This window comes from Homalodisca vitripennis, chromosome 7 (genome assembly GCF_021130785.1).
Source record: "Homalodisca vitripennis isolate AUS2020 chromosome 7, UT_GWSS_2.1, whole genome shotgun sequence".
In the NCBI taxonomy this organism is placed as follows: domain Eukaryota; kingdom Metazoa; phylum Arthropoda; class Insecta; order Hemiptera; family Cicadellidae; genus Homalodisca; species Homalodisca vitripennis.
This window is the reverse complement of record NC_060213.1, coordinates 60,845,203-60,865,186: the sequence shown is the minus strand read 5'-3', so window position 1 is coordinate 60,865,186 and position 19,984 is coordinate 60,845,203. Positions and strand designations below refer to the sequence as shown.

General features: G+C 35.1%; 2 protein-coding genes across 3 annotated transcripts; one reads left to right on the top strand and one right to left on the bottom strand.

Moving 5' to 3' along the window:
* Positions 1 to 1,134: 1,134 nt before the first annotated feature.
* Positions 1,135 to 19,972, bottom strand: LOC124365905 (nucleolar GTP-binding protein 2). 2 transcript variants are annotated; one of them, XM_046822024.1, is made up of 2 exons: positions 19,796 to 19,972; positions 1,135 to 3,132 (listed from the first exon to the last, which is right to left on the bottom strand). In XM_046822024.1, exon 2 carries the CDS (start codon positions 3,127 to 3,129, stop codon positions 1,183 to 1,185), a length of 1,947 nt encoding a protein of 648 aa, XP_046677980.1. In that variant the 5' UTR covers positions 3,130 to 3,132; positions 19,796 to 19,972; the 3' UTR covers positions 1,135 to 1,182. The 2 variants fall into 2 exon arrangements, with proteins under 2 accessions (XP_046677980.1, XP_046677981.1); XM_046822025.1 differs by lacking the exon at positions 19,796 to 19,972 and adding an exon at positions 19,609 to 19,627.
* LOC124366735 lies at positions 4,215 to 5,783 on the top strand. Its single transcript, XM_046823335.1, has one exon. It carries the CDS (start codon positions 4,215 to 4,217, stop codon positions 5,781 to 5,783), a length of 1,569 nt encoding a protein of 522 aa, XP_046679291.1.
* Positions 19,973 to 19,984: the final 12 nt, after the last annotated feature.

Genomic DNA, 19,984 nt, shown 5'->3' with positions numbered 1-19,984 from the left:
ACTTAAATGATTGAAAAAGCCATATGTAAAAATAGAAACAATTGTAAATGCAAGATTTAAAAATACTTTAGTACCACCATGTAAATTGTCACAGGGTAAGAATTCACATAAGTTAGTTACAAAATGTTTTGGATCTACAAACATGTGTTTATTTTTCTGTATTTTAACTAGTTAAATTCAAATTCAGCATTAAAATAGCCCATCATGTATTATTACATAAAAATTATTGTTACCTCTTTTGTTTTTTGAAGACAAACCCATGAGCTCGTTCTGATGCCAGATTATTCTGTACGACGAAGTACATACAAATTCAGTAATATACTCGTATTACAATAACACAAGTGGCAGTGTCATTAGTTTAGCGAGAATAGAACAAAGGAATATTCCAAGTACAAGCAAATAAGGTTATAATTTTTAAAATATTTGAAGTGTCAATCTGTATACAGAAAAATTTTAATTCATTAAACACAATATGTGTTATTGTAAACCTCAAATTTGGTTGTTTGCAATTCAACTTTTGACAAGAACCAATGTAAGCATTGAAAAATAACAACATAATTTACAATTGCCATGAAATATTTTTATGACAGATAATACATTATATACAAACTCATTTATCTGGGTCTAGTCAACAGAACTGAACCGTTTTTCATGTATATTAGATTATACATTTGTTACATTTGTTTTAAAAATTCATTCGAACTGCCATAATTCGATACTCATCTGTAGTTTATAATTTGCTGTTAAAAAGTCCTGATTAACTTAATTATTTTAAGTTACTTATTATTAAGTAAATTATTTATATAAGATAATTTATTTTATAAGTTTTGCGTTCTTAATCAGATGCATAGAATAATGCTTGCTAAAACTTTAATAATTTCACTTATCAGTAAAAGTTGTTATCATACATTTCTATAATTACAATCAAGAGCATAGAAACTGTAAGCTTCCATTTTGTGGCCATCTTCATATATATTTGTATCTAAATAATATATAAGTTTTCAATGTTAGGACTTACTATATTAAGTATGTTATATTTTTAAATTATAATAGTGTTGGTACTTTTTACAAATAATATTTTCTGTTGGTTGTGCCTATTAAACATTAAAGGAAAACAAGAATAATACTAGTGGAATTAATAAAAATAACTTTATTAGAAAACTGCAACCACAAACAACACTTTTATTTTTTCCTCTTAACTTTAGGTACTTTTCTCTGCCTGTTTTTATTTTTAACATTTGTAACTTCATAGAAATCACTTCCAATTTTCTTCCGTTTCATTTTTCTTAGTAGGCTTCGCTTCTCTTTGCTTGTAAGGTCTGACATCTGTTTAACAATCTCATCATCATCATTTTGTTCTGATTCTTGATCATCTTCTTTTAGAAGATCTGATATATCTGAATCACTGTCTTCTTCTTGTGTTGGTCTCTTCTGGGGCTTTTGAATCTTTTCTGGTACAGCAGTTTTTTCTTTATGAAGTTCTTCTGTGGGAAAATCAGTTGTCACTCTAATTTTTGTGAAGTCTTGAATAAGTTTGAAAGTGGATGGCAATCTGAGTACTTTTTGTTGTTGATTTTGTGACTCTGTTTCTTCACGTTCTTCATTTTGTACACTTGTGTCCTCCTTGTTTTCAATTTCATTTGTATCAGTTTGAAGTACTTCTTTGCTATTATCTTTATCAGTGTCACTTTGCTGTTTGGACTTTGAAACCTCAAACCCAACTGGAGGGGTGTAGTAAGGCAGTTTTCCTCTCTGCCAATCATTCAGAACCATCCTTGCAACAATTGGAAGATTTGGTTCTCCTCCCTTCAACAGTTTGCCAGTTTTTATAGCAAGTTTGGTCAAGAAATCTTCACCATCAGTCCAATCTGGGATTCCATAAGAACGAGCAATATATTTTCTTTGTACTTTGTCTAAAACTGCATCAATATACTGTTCAGGATCAGGACAAAGTTCAATCCTGACCACTCCCTTTAACACTTTTTCAACGTCAGTTTCTGTTTGGGCAGTTGAATAAACTACTCCTGGACAATCTATCAAGTATATCCTCTGCATCAGAGTGATATACTGCCAGACCTTAGTCTCACCAGCAATAGGAGCAACTTTGCATACCTTTTTAGACCGCAAAGAATTTATTACTGAACTTTTACCAACATTGGGATAACCAATGAATCCAACACTTATTTGTTTTTTGTCAGCATGTAATTTAGAAAACTGTCGTAATATGTTAATGACAGCGCCTTTACCAAATGGGTGAGTTAGCGAGGCATGGTATGCAATTGTAGGATATTCTGCACTTAAAATAGCGACCCACCTCTGAGTTACCCATGTTGGCACAAGGTCAACTTTATTTAATACAAATATCAAGTGTTTGTGGGGTTTCTCGGTCTTCAAGAAAGTTTCAATATGAGGACATCGAGTACCTTGAGGATCTCTTGCATCAAGAACATTAATGACAACATCTGACGAATCAATTACTTTATACAGCTCATTCCAAATTCGTCTGCTCTGTCCGGCATCCATTATCCAATCTCGAACAGGGACTTTCTCTCCAGTATCTTCTTTAATCAAGTTAAAATCACTCTTATCATCATATGTTTCTGCAACTGAATTAACCACTTCAGACAAATGCTCCTCATCTCTCACTTTTAAACTCGGTCTTTTTCTGTTTTTCTTTTTTCCAAATGTAGACTCAAAGCTTTCTGTATCTAATATATGAACTCTCTCATGTTTACTTTTTTCATTAAGAAGAGTAATTGGTAACTGTGTAGATTTCATAACGACATCATAAGGATTTTTCATCGCTTTACCCAATTCATCTTGGAATTTCTGCAAAGCACTTTGACCAATTACTCTGGAATTTTCAAACCACTTACGATTAGGCTCCACTCTAGCGACTGTACCCTGAGGTAATCTTCCTTGAAATGGTGCCGGACTGATTATCTGACCAACCTTATTCCTCTTGGGCTTAAAGTTGCGGTACATCTGAAGGCGATTTATGGTTGCTTTAGTTCTCACTTTAGCAACTCCCTTCAAACCCTCAGCTTTCCGCTCCGGGTTCATACTGTGGCCCGACCTGTTGAAGCCCTGCTTCCGAGGAGCTCCAACACTTGATTTCGTCTTCGCCATTTTCTGAAACAAATTACACATTCTTTTAGAGAAAATCATCTTTTTAAGTGTAATTATGGAACAAAATTTAGCTCTAAGTGATAGAATTAAGGAAAATGTACAGTTAGATGTAGGAAATATAGATAAGTTATTAGTAGACAATAAAGCAAAAGTGGAAGCTTTGGGTGAAGAAAGAAAGTGTTTGTTGACTGCCATAGAGGTGCTCGAGGCGGAGCTGGTTTGTTTGAGGGCTCAGATTGCGGGGTTGGAGGCGCGGGTCAACTATTCAGTTGGTACGCTGACGCCTCCCCCTGCCACGCTCTCTTAGACCCCTCTGATGGATCTCGGCGCTAACCCTGACGATCTCTGTGGTGGTGATGCCTCAGGTTGTTGTGATGCCCAAAGCACTGTCAACTTAGAGGCTCCTTTCACCAATGAAAAAATTGTAGACAACGTAGCTGTTAGTTCAGGTAAAATGTTGATTATCGGTGATTCTCTAGTACGCCAGGCCAGCCTAAGTGTGTGTATAAGGGTGCTATGCTAGAATGCTGTCCTGGAGCTCGTATTGTAAATGTCAAAGAAAGGTTGCTGAACTATGTTAATCAAGATCTGTCTTTTATTCATTTTCATGTAGGCACCAACAACCTGAGGAGAGGTTACAGGGGGGGTCCGGGGTACAACGGAGGACACGCAAAAAAACAGGTTCTCCGCAGTATGGCTGACTTGCTGTTTACAACTAAAAAACATTTTCCAAATTCCAAAATATTTGTAAACAGCGTTCTCATTCGATCAGATATTGGCTACAAAGCTCTTTTTGATTTTAACAGTCAGCTTGAAATAATGTGTCACAACTTTGGTGTCACATTTGTGGAGGCGAACTGTTGGGTTGCGAGGCAAGATCTTGGCTGGGATGGCAGACACCTAAACAGGAGAGGTGTGGCGCGGCTGGCGGCACTCTTTGAGGCTGTGATGGACTTTGGTCTCAGGCTCGAGACTGAGCATTCTGCTGCAGTATACCCCCTAAGCTCAATCTCCAACTCACAGACACCTCCGATTCCGGGAAACGGGCAGTAAGAGGGAGCAATTTTAGATTGGCTCATGTCAATATGCGCTCCCTCAACACTGGATTTGATGAACTCCATGCCCTTGTGCAAGATTTCGATTTTGAGGTAATTGGTGTCACTGAGACATGGCTTGACCCTTATACTCCTTCTCTCAGTTACGAGATGCCGGGTTATACTTTTTTGAGAGCTGACCGCAGTCTCCAGCCTGGTGGTGGCGTTGCTGTTTACATCAAGGACTGTCTTAAATTTGAGCGAGTCGAGCTGACCGAAGTTGACCCTAGTATTGAACACATTTCGTTTATTGTCAGAATGAGAGAGTGTAAACTAGGGGTTGCCATCGTCTACAGACCGCCTGATGTGAACTACACTTGCCTAAAATCTCTGTTCCAGTCTGTTTTTGTGGACATGGCTGTTGAGGTTAACTCTGTCGTCTGTTTGGGTGACATCAACGTTGATCTGATGTCCAATACCTGCAGTGCTGCTGGCTACCTTCGTCGTCTGATTAAGTCTCACAACGTTGTACAGCACATCAGTGAGCCGACTAGAGTTACTAGCACTTCAGAAACATTGATTGATCATCTGATTGCTGACAAAGCTACCAAAGTAGAAAAGTATGGAGTTATAGACACATCAAGTATTATTGATCATCGAGGATTGAGAATAACAGACCACAGACTCATATATTGTAACTTAAGATTCGAACAAGAGAAGACTCAGGCCAAGTTGATAAGGTACAGAGATTACTCCAAATTTAATTTTAATGAAACATTGGCAGTGGCTGCTGAAGTGGATTGGAGTAGAGCATGTGATCTCAGCAGTGTTGATGATATAGAATATTTCATAACTTCCAACATTAAAAGCATTTTTGACAAACATGCTCCAATTGTCACTAAAAGAGTAACAAAAAATAAGGCCCCCTGGAGAACCCGAGAAGTTATAGAACTCACAAAAGTGAAAACCAGGTTGAAGAGGCAGTTTCTTAGGAATCAGAATGATGCTAACTGGTCAGAATATAAAAGAGCCAGAAACACACTGAATAGTGCTATAAGATCGGCAAAGAAGAGATATTTTGAAGATAATCTGGCCAATTGTAGAGACTCTAGTATTTTCTGGAAATGCTTACGGCAGAATGGTATAGTGGGGTCAAAAGATCAAAAACTGCCTCCAAACATGAATACTAATGATATAAACAAGTACTTCACAGACATGGGCACGTCTTGCGAACCAGATGAAGCATTGGAGCAGTTTTATGATATGAACAGAAGGGTAGGACTAACTAACGAGTTTAAGTTTAGGATAGTTTCACACAAAGAGGTGGTGTCAGCAATGAATGAAATTACCTCTAAGGCAGTAGGAACAGACGACATCGGTATTGATATGATAAGAGCAGTAAGCCCATATGCTATTGATGCCATTACCCACCTTGTAAATATGTCCTTGGCAAGAGATGAGTTTCCACAGACATGGAAGATGAGTATAGTCAAACCATTGCCGAAAACACAGATACCAACAAGTGTTTCTCATCTTAGACCCATATCAATCTTACCAGCCATGTCGAAAATAGTGGAAAAATTGGTTGTGAGACAAATTGCGGATTTTGTTGATGAGTAAAATATTCTACCGAAACTCCAGTCCGGGTTCAGGAAACATCACGGGACATGTACTGACTGCACTGGTTAACTTGTTTAGTGACTTATTTGAGACTCGGGACGGAGGCCGGTGTAGTTCACTAGTCATGCTTGACTACTCCCAGGCTTTTGACTCAATCAGCCATTCTTTATTGCTTGCAAAGATGAAGTTTCTTGGTTTCGGGGATAATGCACTAAACTGGTTTAGGTCATATCTTGTTGAGAGGCAACAGATGACGAGGATGGGTACGATGACTTCTTCTCCTCTGGTGAAAGCTAGGGGGGTCCCGCAAGGAAGTTGTCTAGGCCCGGTACTCTTCACATTGTACACATCAGATCTGGACAACTGTGTGCGCCACTGCAAAGTCCATCTGTATGCCGATGATTGCCAGTTGCATATGCCATTTGGGTTAAATGGGTTGGAGGAGGCTATTGCTAACGTAAATTCAGATTTGGAGAGCATGCGAGTGTGGTCAGGGAGACATGGTCTTAAGCTGAACGCTAAAAAATGCACGGTTCTCTACATAGCATCAGCGGCTCAGGTGCAGTGTATCAAAGAAAGCAACGTGCAAATCATGATTGGCAATGAAAACTTGAGTGTAAGTGACACTGTAAAGACGCTTGGCATTGTGCTGGACAGTGGGCTGGGGTTTTCTGACCATGTGTCGTATGTTTCTCAGAGAGCACTGGGGAGACTGCAAGGCATGTATACGCTGAGATCCATCCTTCCGGAGTCCGTTAAGCTGCGTCTTGTCCTAACACGATTGTCTGTCGTGTTACCAATTTTTTATTACTGTTTTCCTGCATACGGCAATAGCATCTCAAAGGAAGACGCAGAACGAATTCAAAGAATGCAAAACACTGCAATTCGATTTGTATATGGGCTCTGTCGAAGAGATCACGTGTCACCCTTTCGAGATGCCGCAGGACTCATGGCCATGGATGCCGTGTGTAGGATGCAGACTTGCTGCCTTATAAACAATGTACTGTTCCAGCGGGAGCCACGGTACCTGGCAGAAAGGCTGTGCAGTCGTGCTGAGATCGTTTGCCGCAACACTTGGCAGAGTGACCAACTTCACTTTAACAAAGTGAGGTTGGAGATTGGTCGAAGGGGGTTTTCCAAAGTTGTACAACAGTCTCCCTTGTGACCTTAAATTGCTTAAAGGTCGCCATTTTAAACTTCAGCTAAAGAAGCACCTCTTTTCACTGGAGTGATCGTTTTATACTTTTAACTTTGTAATTTTAACTGTTTTAAATAAGTTTAGTGTGTAAGATATATTGTATCATGTTGACGTGAGTTATTATGAAAAACAGATGTATCTGATAATCGCTTGAAATAAAAGGCATGTTTATTTTTATTTATTTATTTATTACCGAGTATAAACTTGGTGATCACATAAATCAGGACAGATAAAAATCTTTGGAGATTTTTATGGTGTACTGTCACTTGTTTATTTAGAAGAAACAAAATTGAAATTAATTTACAGCACTTTCTCAGAATGTAAAATTTTCAATGGTATAGAGCCTAATGTTAATAAAATATGAAAATATGGCGTCACTAAAAAACTATTTTCCTGAAATTTTTACCTTTTTTGACTTTTTACACAGTTATACTTGTGATGAATAAAAAGCCACATTTAAACAATCCTAATATTATACATGCAAAATGCCATTGTTTGTTTTTTTTGTTTTCACATGTAAACTACTCAACCGATTGTACTTCAATTTTACATTGACATTCTTACGGTTTCTTAACGCCACCTTGCTCTGCAACAAAACTAGGGCCGAAAGAAATAATAGAAGAATTTTGCAACAAAACATTGAGCAATTTAAAGCTAAGTATGTAATAAACCAATCCAATGACAAATCTTCTCCTTTTTATTGAATGGCAGCCACAGAAAGGAGAGAACTTGACCCCCAACGCAGCAAAGAAGAAGTCATTTAAAAAGAAACTATTAATACTACATCAAAATGTGCGAGGTAAGAAACAAAGTAGACAGAATGTCTACTTCAAGATATTCAACCTGATATAGTCATCTTGAGTGAGAATGGTCTGAAGTCTGAATTCTTAGAGAATACTAAACTCCCAGAATACTTCCTCAAAGCACACTTTTGCAGGAAAGAAACCATAAAAGGAGGGGTTGCCATATATGTGAAAGACTCACTACAACATAAAACAGAGCCACTGGAGATATCACATCACTGCAAGGAACTCGTTTGTGAGGTGGCAATGCTCAGAATAGTGGTCGGAAAACAACACCTTTATCACTGGCATATATAGATCTCCAAGCGAAAAGCTGAATGAAGCCTTAGACATTCTTTCTAATATCATTGAAGAAACTAAGGCTGAAAACCACCCAACAATCATCATGGGTGATATAAACGTAAACAGCCTAGTGCAAAATAATGAATCACGAAAACTTGAAGAAATAGTGGTCAGCCATAACATGATAAGATTGCCTCTACCACCAACCAGAATCACTTACAACTCCACCTTCTCCATAAACTGTATATGCTCAAACCCACCTGCATCCAAAATCAATGCCACAGTAATACATGCAGGCTTATCAGACCACACAGCACAATTGAGTAAAATATCTCTAGAAGCACAGAAAACAGAAATCTCTAACCTTATACAACAACAAATGAAAAAGGATAATCTCGACACTCTTAAGACTTTATTGAACAATGAGGACTGGGTTGGAGTGTTTAGAGCTGAAAATGCTGAAGACGCATACAATGCCTTTTTAAATACTCTGGTAATATACATGGATGCAGCTTGTCCTAAAAAGAAAACCAGAAATAAAAGGAATCTAAATTTCAACTATAAAGACTGTGAAGCTCTTAGACTGAAAGAAACTTATCTTCAATGCCTTAGAAAGTACCAGACCACAGGAAGTGATCTGCATAAAACCGACACAGCCCTTGCTAAGAAAAACTATGACCTTACACTGAAAATGCTAAAACGCCAGGCATCATCTATCTGTATAAACAGAGCTGAGAATAAATCAAAAGCAATCTGGCAAATAGTAAACAGTGAAAGGAAGAGTACAGATCAAGGCAAAGAACAGCTGAAAATGATGATAAATGGAGAGGAAACAACTAATCCAAATGAAATCGCTGAAAAGTTCAATGAATTCTTCACCCAAGTTGCATAGCAAACGCTGGCCACCAATAGTCAGCACCAAAATAAGACAACTCACACCCCATGTAGCAAATTGCAGGCTCTCTCAACTTCACAGCACCACTACAGAAGAAGTACAAGCTATGATTAAAAACATGAAATCCAAAACCTCAGCAGTGCTTGATGAAGTATCATCAAAGTTACTTAAACATTGCAGTGAAGTCCTTACACCCCCTCTGGTTAGCATCATAAATAAGTCACTATCATCAATACAGTCTCTTTCCATCCGCCTTGAAATTTGCAAAAATATACCCTAAGCATAAAAGTAACTGCCAAAAGACACCTAGCAACTATAGTTAAAAGTGACCATCTCCACTTTCTCCAAAGTAATAGAAAAAGTCGTACTAAAGAGACTGATGGACTACCTCAAACAAGATTTGGTAACTAATAGTCAACATGGGTTTGTGAAAGGCAGATCCACAACAACTGCAATTGCTGAGCTGGCAGAATTCATTTGCGATCAGCTGGAAGCGGGAAAGTTTGTAACTGGCATAATGCTTGACTTCAGCAAAACCTTTGATTGTCTGGGGCACAACCTTATCTTACAAAAGCTTCAAAGCCTGGGTATTAGTGACTCTGCTTAGAGGTGGTTTAAAAGCTATTTAGAAGAACGCACCCAAGTGGTAGAGATAGATATCATAACAAAGGAACAATACAAAACATCAGATCCAAACCGTTACCTGTAAGCCGAGGAGTGCCACAAGGATCAGTCTTAGGCCCTGTACTGTTCATTTTATTTACCAATGACATGCCCAATCTTCTAAATACCTACTGCTCTACCTTAATGTATGCCGATGATATGACTCTTCTGCTCACTGGGAACTCTACAGAAGAACTAGCAATTGATTCAAATACAGCACTAAATATGGCTTACCAGTACTGCCATACGAACGACCTAGTAGTCAATATGACCAAGACCAATCAACTGGCATTTGGTAGAAGACGAGATTAAATTGCAGCTCTTCCAGAAGTTGACATACAATCCAAGGCAAAATTTCTTGGTGTAACAATTGACGAAACTCTTTCATGGACTCAGTCAGCATGTTGATGACCTTTGCAAGAAACTTAACACCAGCCTCATTGTCATTAAAAGAATTCACCACATCAGTGAAACACTGCAAAGACAACTTATGCCCTTTTTGAATCTCATCTGAGGTACAGCATTGCTATATGGGGAGGTACTACAGTCACTAACCTACAGAGACTTCTCCTGATCCAGAAGAAAGTAATAAAAACTCTTAAAGGCCTAGGACCAAAGGACAGCTGTCGTGAAGGTTTCAAGGATCTTCGCATCTTGACAGTTGTGGTCCTCTACATCCAGGAAGTGATTATGTTTTTGCCGATATGAATGAACTCCCTCGGGGAACAGATGCACACCAGTACAATACTCGACATGCTGACAACTTCATCCTGCCAGCACACCATCTTTCACTGTATGGGAGGAAGCCGTTATATATGGGACGCAAGCTTTACAACCTGCTGCCAATCAAGATAAAGACTTAGAAGGGGAAGAACCTGAAGATGGCACTGAACAGATGGCTGGTCACCAGGCCGTACTACACACTGGAAGAATATCTACATGAAACATGACCATCTTAGACATCAAGACTGCTCAACTCTAACTTATATTCTGTAAATGTGTAACTTAAACATTGTGTATTTTGACGCCAATACATTTCTCTACAAAAATTGTATTTAAAGAGATTTTTACTTTGACTTTGAATTTGACTTCTGGAATAAATAAAGGCATATTCTTTTTTCAAAGATCCCTTCATGCTACGCCCCTCTGGTCTTTAAAGCAGTAAAAAATCCCATTGTGGCCTCTAAGTTACGTAATATTAATTCAATGAGCCTGTCAAATGTAAGTCATCTGTTCTGTATAAAAATTGTTTATTATTTTCAATTTGTTAACATTTATAGTAAGTAAATTGTCTAAAGAGTAACCATAATTTTCACGCTATTTTAGATTTCAGTGATTATGTAAGTACTAATCGACCTTAGAAAATATCCTAAAACACAAGATGGTCAGTTTGACTATGAAGACTCCCTTTGAAACAGACGACAAGAACTATACTACATGAAATTTTGCTGGACTGTTCTTTTGAACTATGTAAAAATTCCAGCTCTAAATGTTCTAAAATATTTTTCAGTTTACAAAAAAAACAAAGGTATCATTGTTAATATACTTTAAACAGTCTTTTTTAGAAACTATTATGAATTAGATATAAAAGACAAAGATATGATCTAACTTTTACTATTCATTTAAAGACGGTTACAAAACCCATCTTAATTGTCTTTTAACAGAAGTTGGCTCATATATATTTTTTATACAATGAGTCAATGTTTTTTATTGGTTCTAATTCATACAGTTCATTAATTTAGTAACTGATGTAACTCTAAAGCACTTCACTATTCAATGTATTATGTATTTTGTAAAATAAATTCATTCCTTTTAAAGCCTGTATTATTATATACAGATTTAATGGGTCTCTATGTGGTGTATTTGTGTTACTAGATCATGTAAAAACTACTGGACCAATTTGTACTGAAACATTCTTAAAGAACCTCATTAACATATAGGCCTATTTCTATTTTGAATATCTCTTAGCACTAAGCCCCACTGGTCTTGGAAAGTCACTTTAAAGTCAGTAACACTTTACAAATGTTATTTTACGCGCAGAAGCTACTCTTTGTCTGGGGTTTTTTATTGAAATTTTAATCTACTACAGTTAAATGACGTTATTTGTTGTTTCATAAGTGTGTTAACTGAAAATTAATTTAAGGATTTAACTTAAGTCTCTCTTTGACATAGGATTTCTTCACACTGTCCTACTAAAATAGGCCAACTGTTACTAATATCATTGGATCGTTGGATCAAATCTCACGAAGTATTGGATAGAAATTCGAGAAATATCAGATACTTATGAAAACAGTTTTACTCTCCTACTTCAGGGCCCCATTTTATAACTTAAATATAAAATGGATATTTTCAATAAATTGGAATATCTTTTTGTAACTACCACTTATTTCATGATTGTTTGGAATGCCACGTAAATATAAAATGCTGATGGTGTCCCTGTTTATTTAAAAAGAAAATGTGTGCAAAACCACAGATAACTGCTGTTAAGAATAAAATATACACCATACAATAATAGTGTAACTAAACTAAAACTGATATACCATAATCCCTTGAATATATACTCTTAATAGTATATCTGAAGATTTATATTATATAAGTCTACAAGAAATCTGGTTGATCCAATCAAGATTTGATTTCACACAAGTTTTTACAGTTTTCCATAAAATATTTTACCACTAAATCTACAATTGGGGAACTACTACATATACCCATTAAATTATTCAATTTGAAAACAAAATTTCATTTGATATAATTCACAAAACATCCCTATCATGTATTACATTTTAATACTCCAATAGACTATATTAAAATTTTAATATTCACAATTTACAAAAAGACACGCCAACCAACAAACTGAATGATCAAATTCATTTAATGTATCTCGTCACAGACCACAAGCAAATTCGAAATTATTATAGTTATATATGCAGTACAACCTGACATACACTGCATATATGTTGTGCTTACTACAAAACATCTGGTTATTCACAATGTTAGATATATTTAAAATTATTGCCCAAACTGTTCTCTTTTACCTAATTTGAAATTTGTTTTACATTTTTTTAAAATATTAATAATGGTATGAGCAAATTAGTTATAAGTAGTCTAGATTGCTATTTTAACATACAACCACCTATAATTTTATTGAATTGCACCTCTAACAGATGCACAGCTCCATTCAAATACAGGCCCGTTTTACCGAATAGGCACGGTAGGCACGTGCCAAGGGGATTGCTAGGCAATTGGCATTTTTGGGGGGGGGGGGGCACATTGCCGTGGTTGTATCTGCACGCATAATCATCAAACGGACTTTTTCTAGGCTGTCTAGAGCTGATAAGTGAATTTGATCTATTTCTCGCGAAACACATAGCAACACATGGTAACAAAGGCAAAGTTAGTGTATTATAACCTTTCGTCTGACATTTGCAGTGAATTTATTGAGATTATGCGCAAAGAAGTACTAAATCAAATCTTAAACGAATCAAGCAAGCTAAACAACAAACTGATAATAATAATCATCAGACTGATTGTCTCTCTTTAATCATAGACTTCACACCTGAGGTGTCGCACGCAGACCAATTGGCTGTATGTTTGCGGTATGTTTCATTGTCCAATGCTTGCGCCAACGAACGCCTGATACAACTCTTACCAAGTGTATGCCACAAATCTGGAAGTTTGGAATAAGCAACCCTCAATTTACTTGAGAAACTTGAGCTGGATGTCGATAACTGTCTTGGACAAACTTACGACAATGCATCAAACATGTCGGGCATATACTCAGGTCTTCAGGCAAGGAATAACAGCAAAAATGATCTTGCTGACTATGTACCATGTGCAGCTCATTCACTAAACCTTGCTGGGTGTTTTGCTGTCGATAAGGCGTGTCCAGATAACACACAATATTTTTTACATTCGTACACCCTTGTACAGCCCTCTGTATGCTTTTTTCTCGGCATCCACTTACAGGCGGTACATCTTAAAAAGTCACATTGAAAAGAGTTACGAAGGATAATCAAAAAAAGATTAGAGAAAGCTAATGGTAAAACCTCTGAGTGACACAAGATGGTCTGCTAGGGTAGACGCTCTTCGAGCTTTAACAATAAGTCGACATGAATTAATAGATGCTCTTGAAGAACTAAATAAAGCCGTTACTCAGACACTATAAACACAATGCACAGCCGCTGAGTTTCTAAAAACACTTGGAAATTTCCAAACCACATTATTAACTGTGATCTAGGACGAAATTCTCGAGACAGTTGATAAAACAAGTAACAAGTTTGACTCTTCAAAATCAAGATTTAGACATATTTGGTTCTACAAAGGAACTTGAAACACTATCCTCGTTTATGAGGGAAAAGAGAGATTTATTTGATGATGTCATGCCCAAAGCATTGAAACTTGCAGAAAAAGAAGAAGCTTTATATGATAAAGTAAGAAAAAGAAAGCTATTGTCCGATGAAAAGAAGGACAGAAGCATGGAAGAAACATCTCCTCCAGAAAGATTTCGCACTGGGGTGTTTATTGCCATTGTTGACAACATAGCTTCGCAGCTCAACAAAAGAAGGGAGGTCAATAAAATCTCGACACAAGATTTAAGATCTTACAAAATCTAGAAGAGAAAAATTCCAAAGAGGTGGCTTGTGAAGCTAAACTGTTAGGAGAAGTATACAAGAACGATATTGATGGACAAGACTTTGCCCAGGAATGTAACCATATCAAACAATGCATGGTCTTGGAGAACCTTTCTAAGATCAAAGATATGTACGCCTACATAAAATCAAACGGATTGGAGAACACATTCCCCAATTTGGAGGTCGCTCTCAGGATATTTCTAACCTTACCTGTGACGAACTGCACAGCTGAACGTAGCTTTTCAGCTTTGAAAAGAGTGAAGTCAGAAATTAGATCATCAATGGTTGATGAAAAGATTAATGGCTTATTGTTGCTGTGCACCCAAAACGACATTACTTTAAAATTAGACTACCTAACAAACATTATTGACGACTTTGCAATACGAAAAACAAGAAAAAAAACTATTGCATGAATCTCTAGTCAGTCTAGTGGTAAGCCAACAAACCAAAAATAATCAAAAGAAAATGTGATTAAACGAATACTATAAATAATGTAAATACTTCAAATTTAAAGAAGGGAGAATGGGTTTAACAGGTATGTTACACACATTCCCACCAGAGGCCAGTAGAAACATCACGGCTACCGGTTGCCAGTCCGGGACACAGCGGGTCCATAAGTGGTGGATAATGGGAAGGCTCTCGAAAAGAATCAGGATAATTTGTAAAGGAAAGTTAAGGGACATTAAGTCTAAAGTCCCTCCCGAACCAAAACTGGCATTTCAAACTAAATCTAAATATACGGTTATAGGTGTTATGGTAGGGCTGGTGGGGGGGGGGGCGTAGTCAGCTGGCAGGGGTATAAAAAGGGGCGCAACTCTTCGTTGTGCCTAGGGCGCTTTCAGGGTGTAAAACGGGCCTGTTCAAATATAAATAAATAAATAAAATAACTAATTACAACAACCAGCATAGTAATATTTGTTTAATGATTGTTTTTAATTCTTTTCACTGTACTTGTGAAACAATAATTTCTGATTTCTATTTCATTAAATTTCATTCTCACAATTTAATCTTTTTTTTAATCTATGTTGGCTAGCTGTGACCTTTTTTATTTTAATACCTGGCATGTTTTCTAAGTAAGTACCGTTTTGACATATAAAAAAATCAAGTAAACTTTATATACAATTTTATTTTGATATGAAAGCCTACACTTTTATCTACTGTGTCATAGAAGATTGCAGTCTGATTTAACAACGACTAAACGCAATCATTTTGACATTATTGTAATTCATTTTGATGCTATTGTCCTCGGTGCAGTGCTAACCTTCAAAATGCTTCTTCAGATTAAAAAAATTGGCAGCAAAAAGGGTTAAATTGGGGATGTTAGAGGGATTACCAAATTGTTTTTAGCAAAATGCTATGATGAGATGCATGTGGTCGGACATTGGCATACAGAAACACATATTCCTCGATAAAAGTTTTGTAGAGAACACTCCATGAAACTTGAGGAAATTCTTCTGGTAACAAAGAAATTTTGAAGTCTGTTTTCGATTTATCATTCACTTTCTGTACCAATTTGTAGATGATAATTGAGGGTTGTATACTGCATTTCTCATCACAAACATTATTTTGACCATGTTTTAAAGTCCCTAACCATTTAAAGTCCCTAACTATTTAAATCCCATTCCATCACTCAACGTTTGTCCATACACTTTACAATTCTCAGTGAATTTCAATTGCTTTCATGCCTTTGGCACCAAGAAAACATATAACAGCACGTAATTGAAAGTTGGCGGGATTATCAAATGACAGGGTATTTTAAATATGCATTAACAGACATAAAAACATTGATTTTACTGTAATTGTGTCTATGGCTTACTAATAAGACAAATATAAAACACATTTATAACAGGAAATACGAAATATGCGTAATTATTTATATGTTATCTCCTGTGTAGCAATAATTAACCGTTTTTGACAAGTTTTTAAAGCATCTTCTCAAGAAAACAGTTCTTCTCTTCTGCACAAATACTCACAGAGATGATCTGCAAGTAGGTCGGCTGATATGCCACTTTTAAAACTTAATTTCACGGTCCTCCACGAGCGTAGTTTATTATGGTAGGTTATTATATGAAAAAGTGTTTATAGTTGATACAAGTTAGTTATTGTTCAAAAATCAGTATCGGTTAGTTATATTGAAAGTTATAATTAAGTAATATCATTTGTCAATATTGATATAAAAAAACAGGTCCGCTTATTGTGCTTGCCCACCATTTCATTATTATTTATGATTGTTTCTTATTTCCAGTTCTAATTGTTTTTATGATCATTAGAGCTCATGTATTAACTATAAGATTATCTATATCTGCATTGTATTAGTTATTATAATTTAATATATGATTGTGATTATGACTATAGATATGTTGATATGATTTATAAATGCGTATACATTAAATAAATATTAAGTATTGATAATTGTACTAATCGATATAAAATACTGGGTACGCATATCGTACTTGACCCCATATTTCGACACAAATGATTTTACTGTTTTAATTAACTTAATTTAAACTGTTAAAATTAACAGCTGGCAATTATTAATTATGAATATTTATAGATCAAATATTTTTATATTCAATAGTCAAACGTAGCGGGTAGAGTACAATAAGCGGACCCGGTTTTTAAAATTGATTAGTACAATCATCGATACTTAAAATTCATCTATCGAATACGTTTTTAAATCAAATCAACATATTTATAGCCATAATCACAATCATATTTTAAATTTAAAAAACTAATATAATGCACGCAAGGATAATCTTATAAATAATAAATGAGCTCTAACGATTACAACTGGAAACACAAAAAACTATTTCAAATATTTTTATTCTTAAAGGTACCATTAGAAGCATAAAAAATTTTAAAAAAATTTTTGGCCGATGGCGGCCATTTTTCCAATGTTTAAATACTTATTTCCAGGGATTTCAGAGCTCTGCTCTAAATTAAATATCTCAGCTCATCCTATGACATAAAAACAAACAACAATCTCTTCAGAAAGATATGAACATTAACCCTTTGAGTGCCACGGGTATTTTCAGAAAGCATATGCATAAAGTGCCACGCTGTTTTTCGCATATTTGTAAGCTTTTGGGAAAAAGGCTGTTGTAAAATAACTACCAAACAGATTTCCATCATTTTGTTGTTGTTTTTTTTTCTTATTAAATGCAAAATATGATACATATCGTTACAAATAAAATTTGATTTATAAAAATATAAAAATTTCAGTATTTATAAAAAAAATGTTTTACTTTTGTATAAAAAGTTAAGTTTCGACCTAATTTGTGTGTATACGGTATTTTTAAGATTTTTTTTCTTTATACCATGATAAAGGCCATATGATTCTAAATAAAACCCATGTATAATATCTTATTCCAGAATTTTAAAAACATGGCATTATATGTATTAACAAAATGCTGCCCGGTACTGACATTTTATAAACTGTACTTCATTTGTCAGAATTTAGAAATTACTTAGTAATAATGTAGTTTTCGCAATAAATCTAATACAACATTAATACAACACAAATAAATATGATTAGTAAATTTAGAAACAAATACTTGCTAACTTTTTTACATAAAAGTTTACATTTACTAAATAATAACCCTAATAATATTTACACTGAAAATTCACATTTTTCGCTTGGACACAACTCAAATCACTACGTTACTTTTGTAAAGAAATACAGTAAAATACTGTATAAGTTACTATTTTATTTTGTATTTACTCAAATGCTTGGTAATCGGCACATAAACAACAAGAAAGGCCATTACGCAACACGGTACTCGTCCTCTACGTCGCGTGACTGGAAAACAGAATCATCTCACAGATACTTCGGTATTATCACCGCCCCACTATTTTTAAATAAGTTTTCCTTATCAGAGATCAAAATAAACTTCATTATACGGTCCTTCTTCCACAATGAATCGAAAAATACTCGATGAGTCATACTTCCTATCTCCAAATCGTCTCCAAATAGACACACGAATGACCTGACATTTTCGAATAATGAAACGTTGTTCTTATAGTTTTTGATTTAATTGATTGTCGTAATAACTTGTAAATTCCAAAATAGGTTAAATAAAGTCAGTTGTTTTTAATACTGTAATTTATTTTGTCCCCGATAAGGAAAACTCGTCCAAAAATAGTGGATTCTTGATAAGTACCCAAACATAAGCTTCACAGATAAAATAGTAGAGAAACAACATAAAACTCCTATTTATTGATAGTTTGGAACCTATTGAATACAGCCGTCTGATTATTTGACCAAAATAATCTTGTACTATATAAAATATTATCGAAATACGAAACGTCAAAATTGGCGACGCTGGCACTTTATGCACTTTTCGTACCGTCAAAATTAGCGACGCTGTGGCACTCAAAGGATTAATAAGGACCTATGAGTATGCACCTAAAACTAAATATATAGATCTAAATACCTGTTCAAAGCTTAACGCAATAAGATTACAAAAATGGATTTCAAATATATTTTTATACAAGAAGGCAAATGACTATGTGGTTGTTATTTTTTATCTCATAGATATAGGTGGGTATGCCAAATTCTGAAAGTTTCCAGCTGTGGACGTGCATAGGGTTTTTAAATGAAAATGTTCAAAAAACGTAAAATTTTTAATGTAGGCTACTACTAAGTAAAATTATTATCCATTCATAATTTCATTTTTTGGACCCAACAACAATCATATGTTTTAAATTAAAATATGAACTTAATATTTATAGTCATCAAACAATTTATTATAACCAAAATTAGGAAAACTGAAGACGACCATATTTGCTCTTCTCACAGTTACAGTTGTTTCTTTTCCACAAATTTCACATAATGGGTTTTTCGGTGCGAGTCCAACATGTTGAAGCCACGAAAAACACGTCTTATCATCTTTCAAAGCAATGTCGTGTAGTTTTCTAAAATTTACTGCCATTTTTAATAATTAGTTACTTATGTAAAATTGAAATATCACCTTAGGCTATGTGTATTATTTAAAAGTGTTTACAGCTGTTGATATTGATTATTTAAGTTAATTGTTCAAAATAATTAATTAGTATCAATTTATTATATCTATAGTTATGATTAATTTATATCGTTTGCCAATTTCTATATAAAAACCGGGTCCGCTTATCGTACCCTACCCGATCCGCTTATTGTACCCTACCGTACGTATAGCAACTAAATCCCTTTTTAAAACATTTATTTCTCATACACGTTTCAGCATTCAGCCATATTCAGTGTACATTAACATCTTAACATTTATTCAAACTTATATTTTACTCTTGTTGTCTAGTCCTAGCTCTAACTTATTTATATTGCTTCCAAAAATATCTATGTTACACTACTTACAGATACCTTAGTCCTATTACAAATTAGAAAATCTATATACAAATAAGAATATCAGGTCTTAGCACTTTATTGCGTATTATATGATGGATCAAAATATCTAGTAATAACCCTGAAAATGAACATTTTAAACCCACGTTGCTCAGCTAAGAGGTTAGAATGTATCAATGAATTTAACACCATCTGCATACTTTACCTGATCAAATCAGTAGTAAACTCAAAAATAAAACTTAAAAACAATAATTATATTTCTGTCCAATTATCAATCTCAAAATAAAATGTACGGCATTAATAAAAATTTCAAACTATCATAACCATAATTCATAACACAACACATGACAGAGTCAAAGACAGGCAGCAATAATAATAACTGAATGATAACATT

Excerpts from the sequence above, each read along its gene's own strand:
- LOC124365905 (XM_046822024.1), bottom strand. The coding sequence starts at position 3,129 with ATGGCGAAGACGAAATCAAGTGTTGGAGCTCCTCGGAAGCAGGGCTTC.
- LOC124366735 (XM_046823335.1), top strand. The coding sequence starts at position 4,215 with ATGCGCTCCCTCAACACTGGATTTGATGAACTCCATGCCCTTGTGCAA.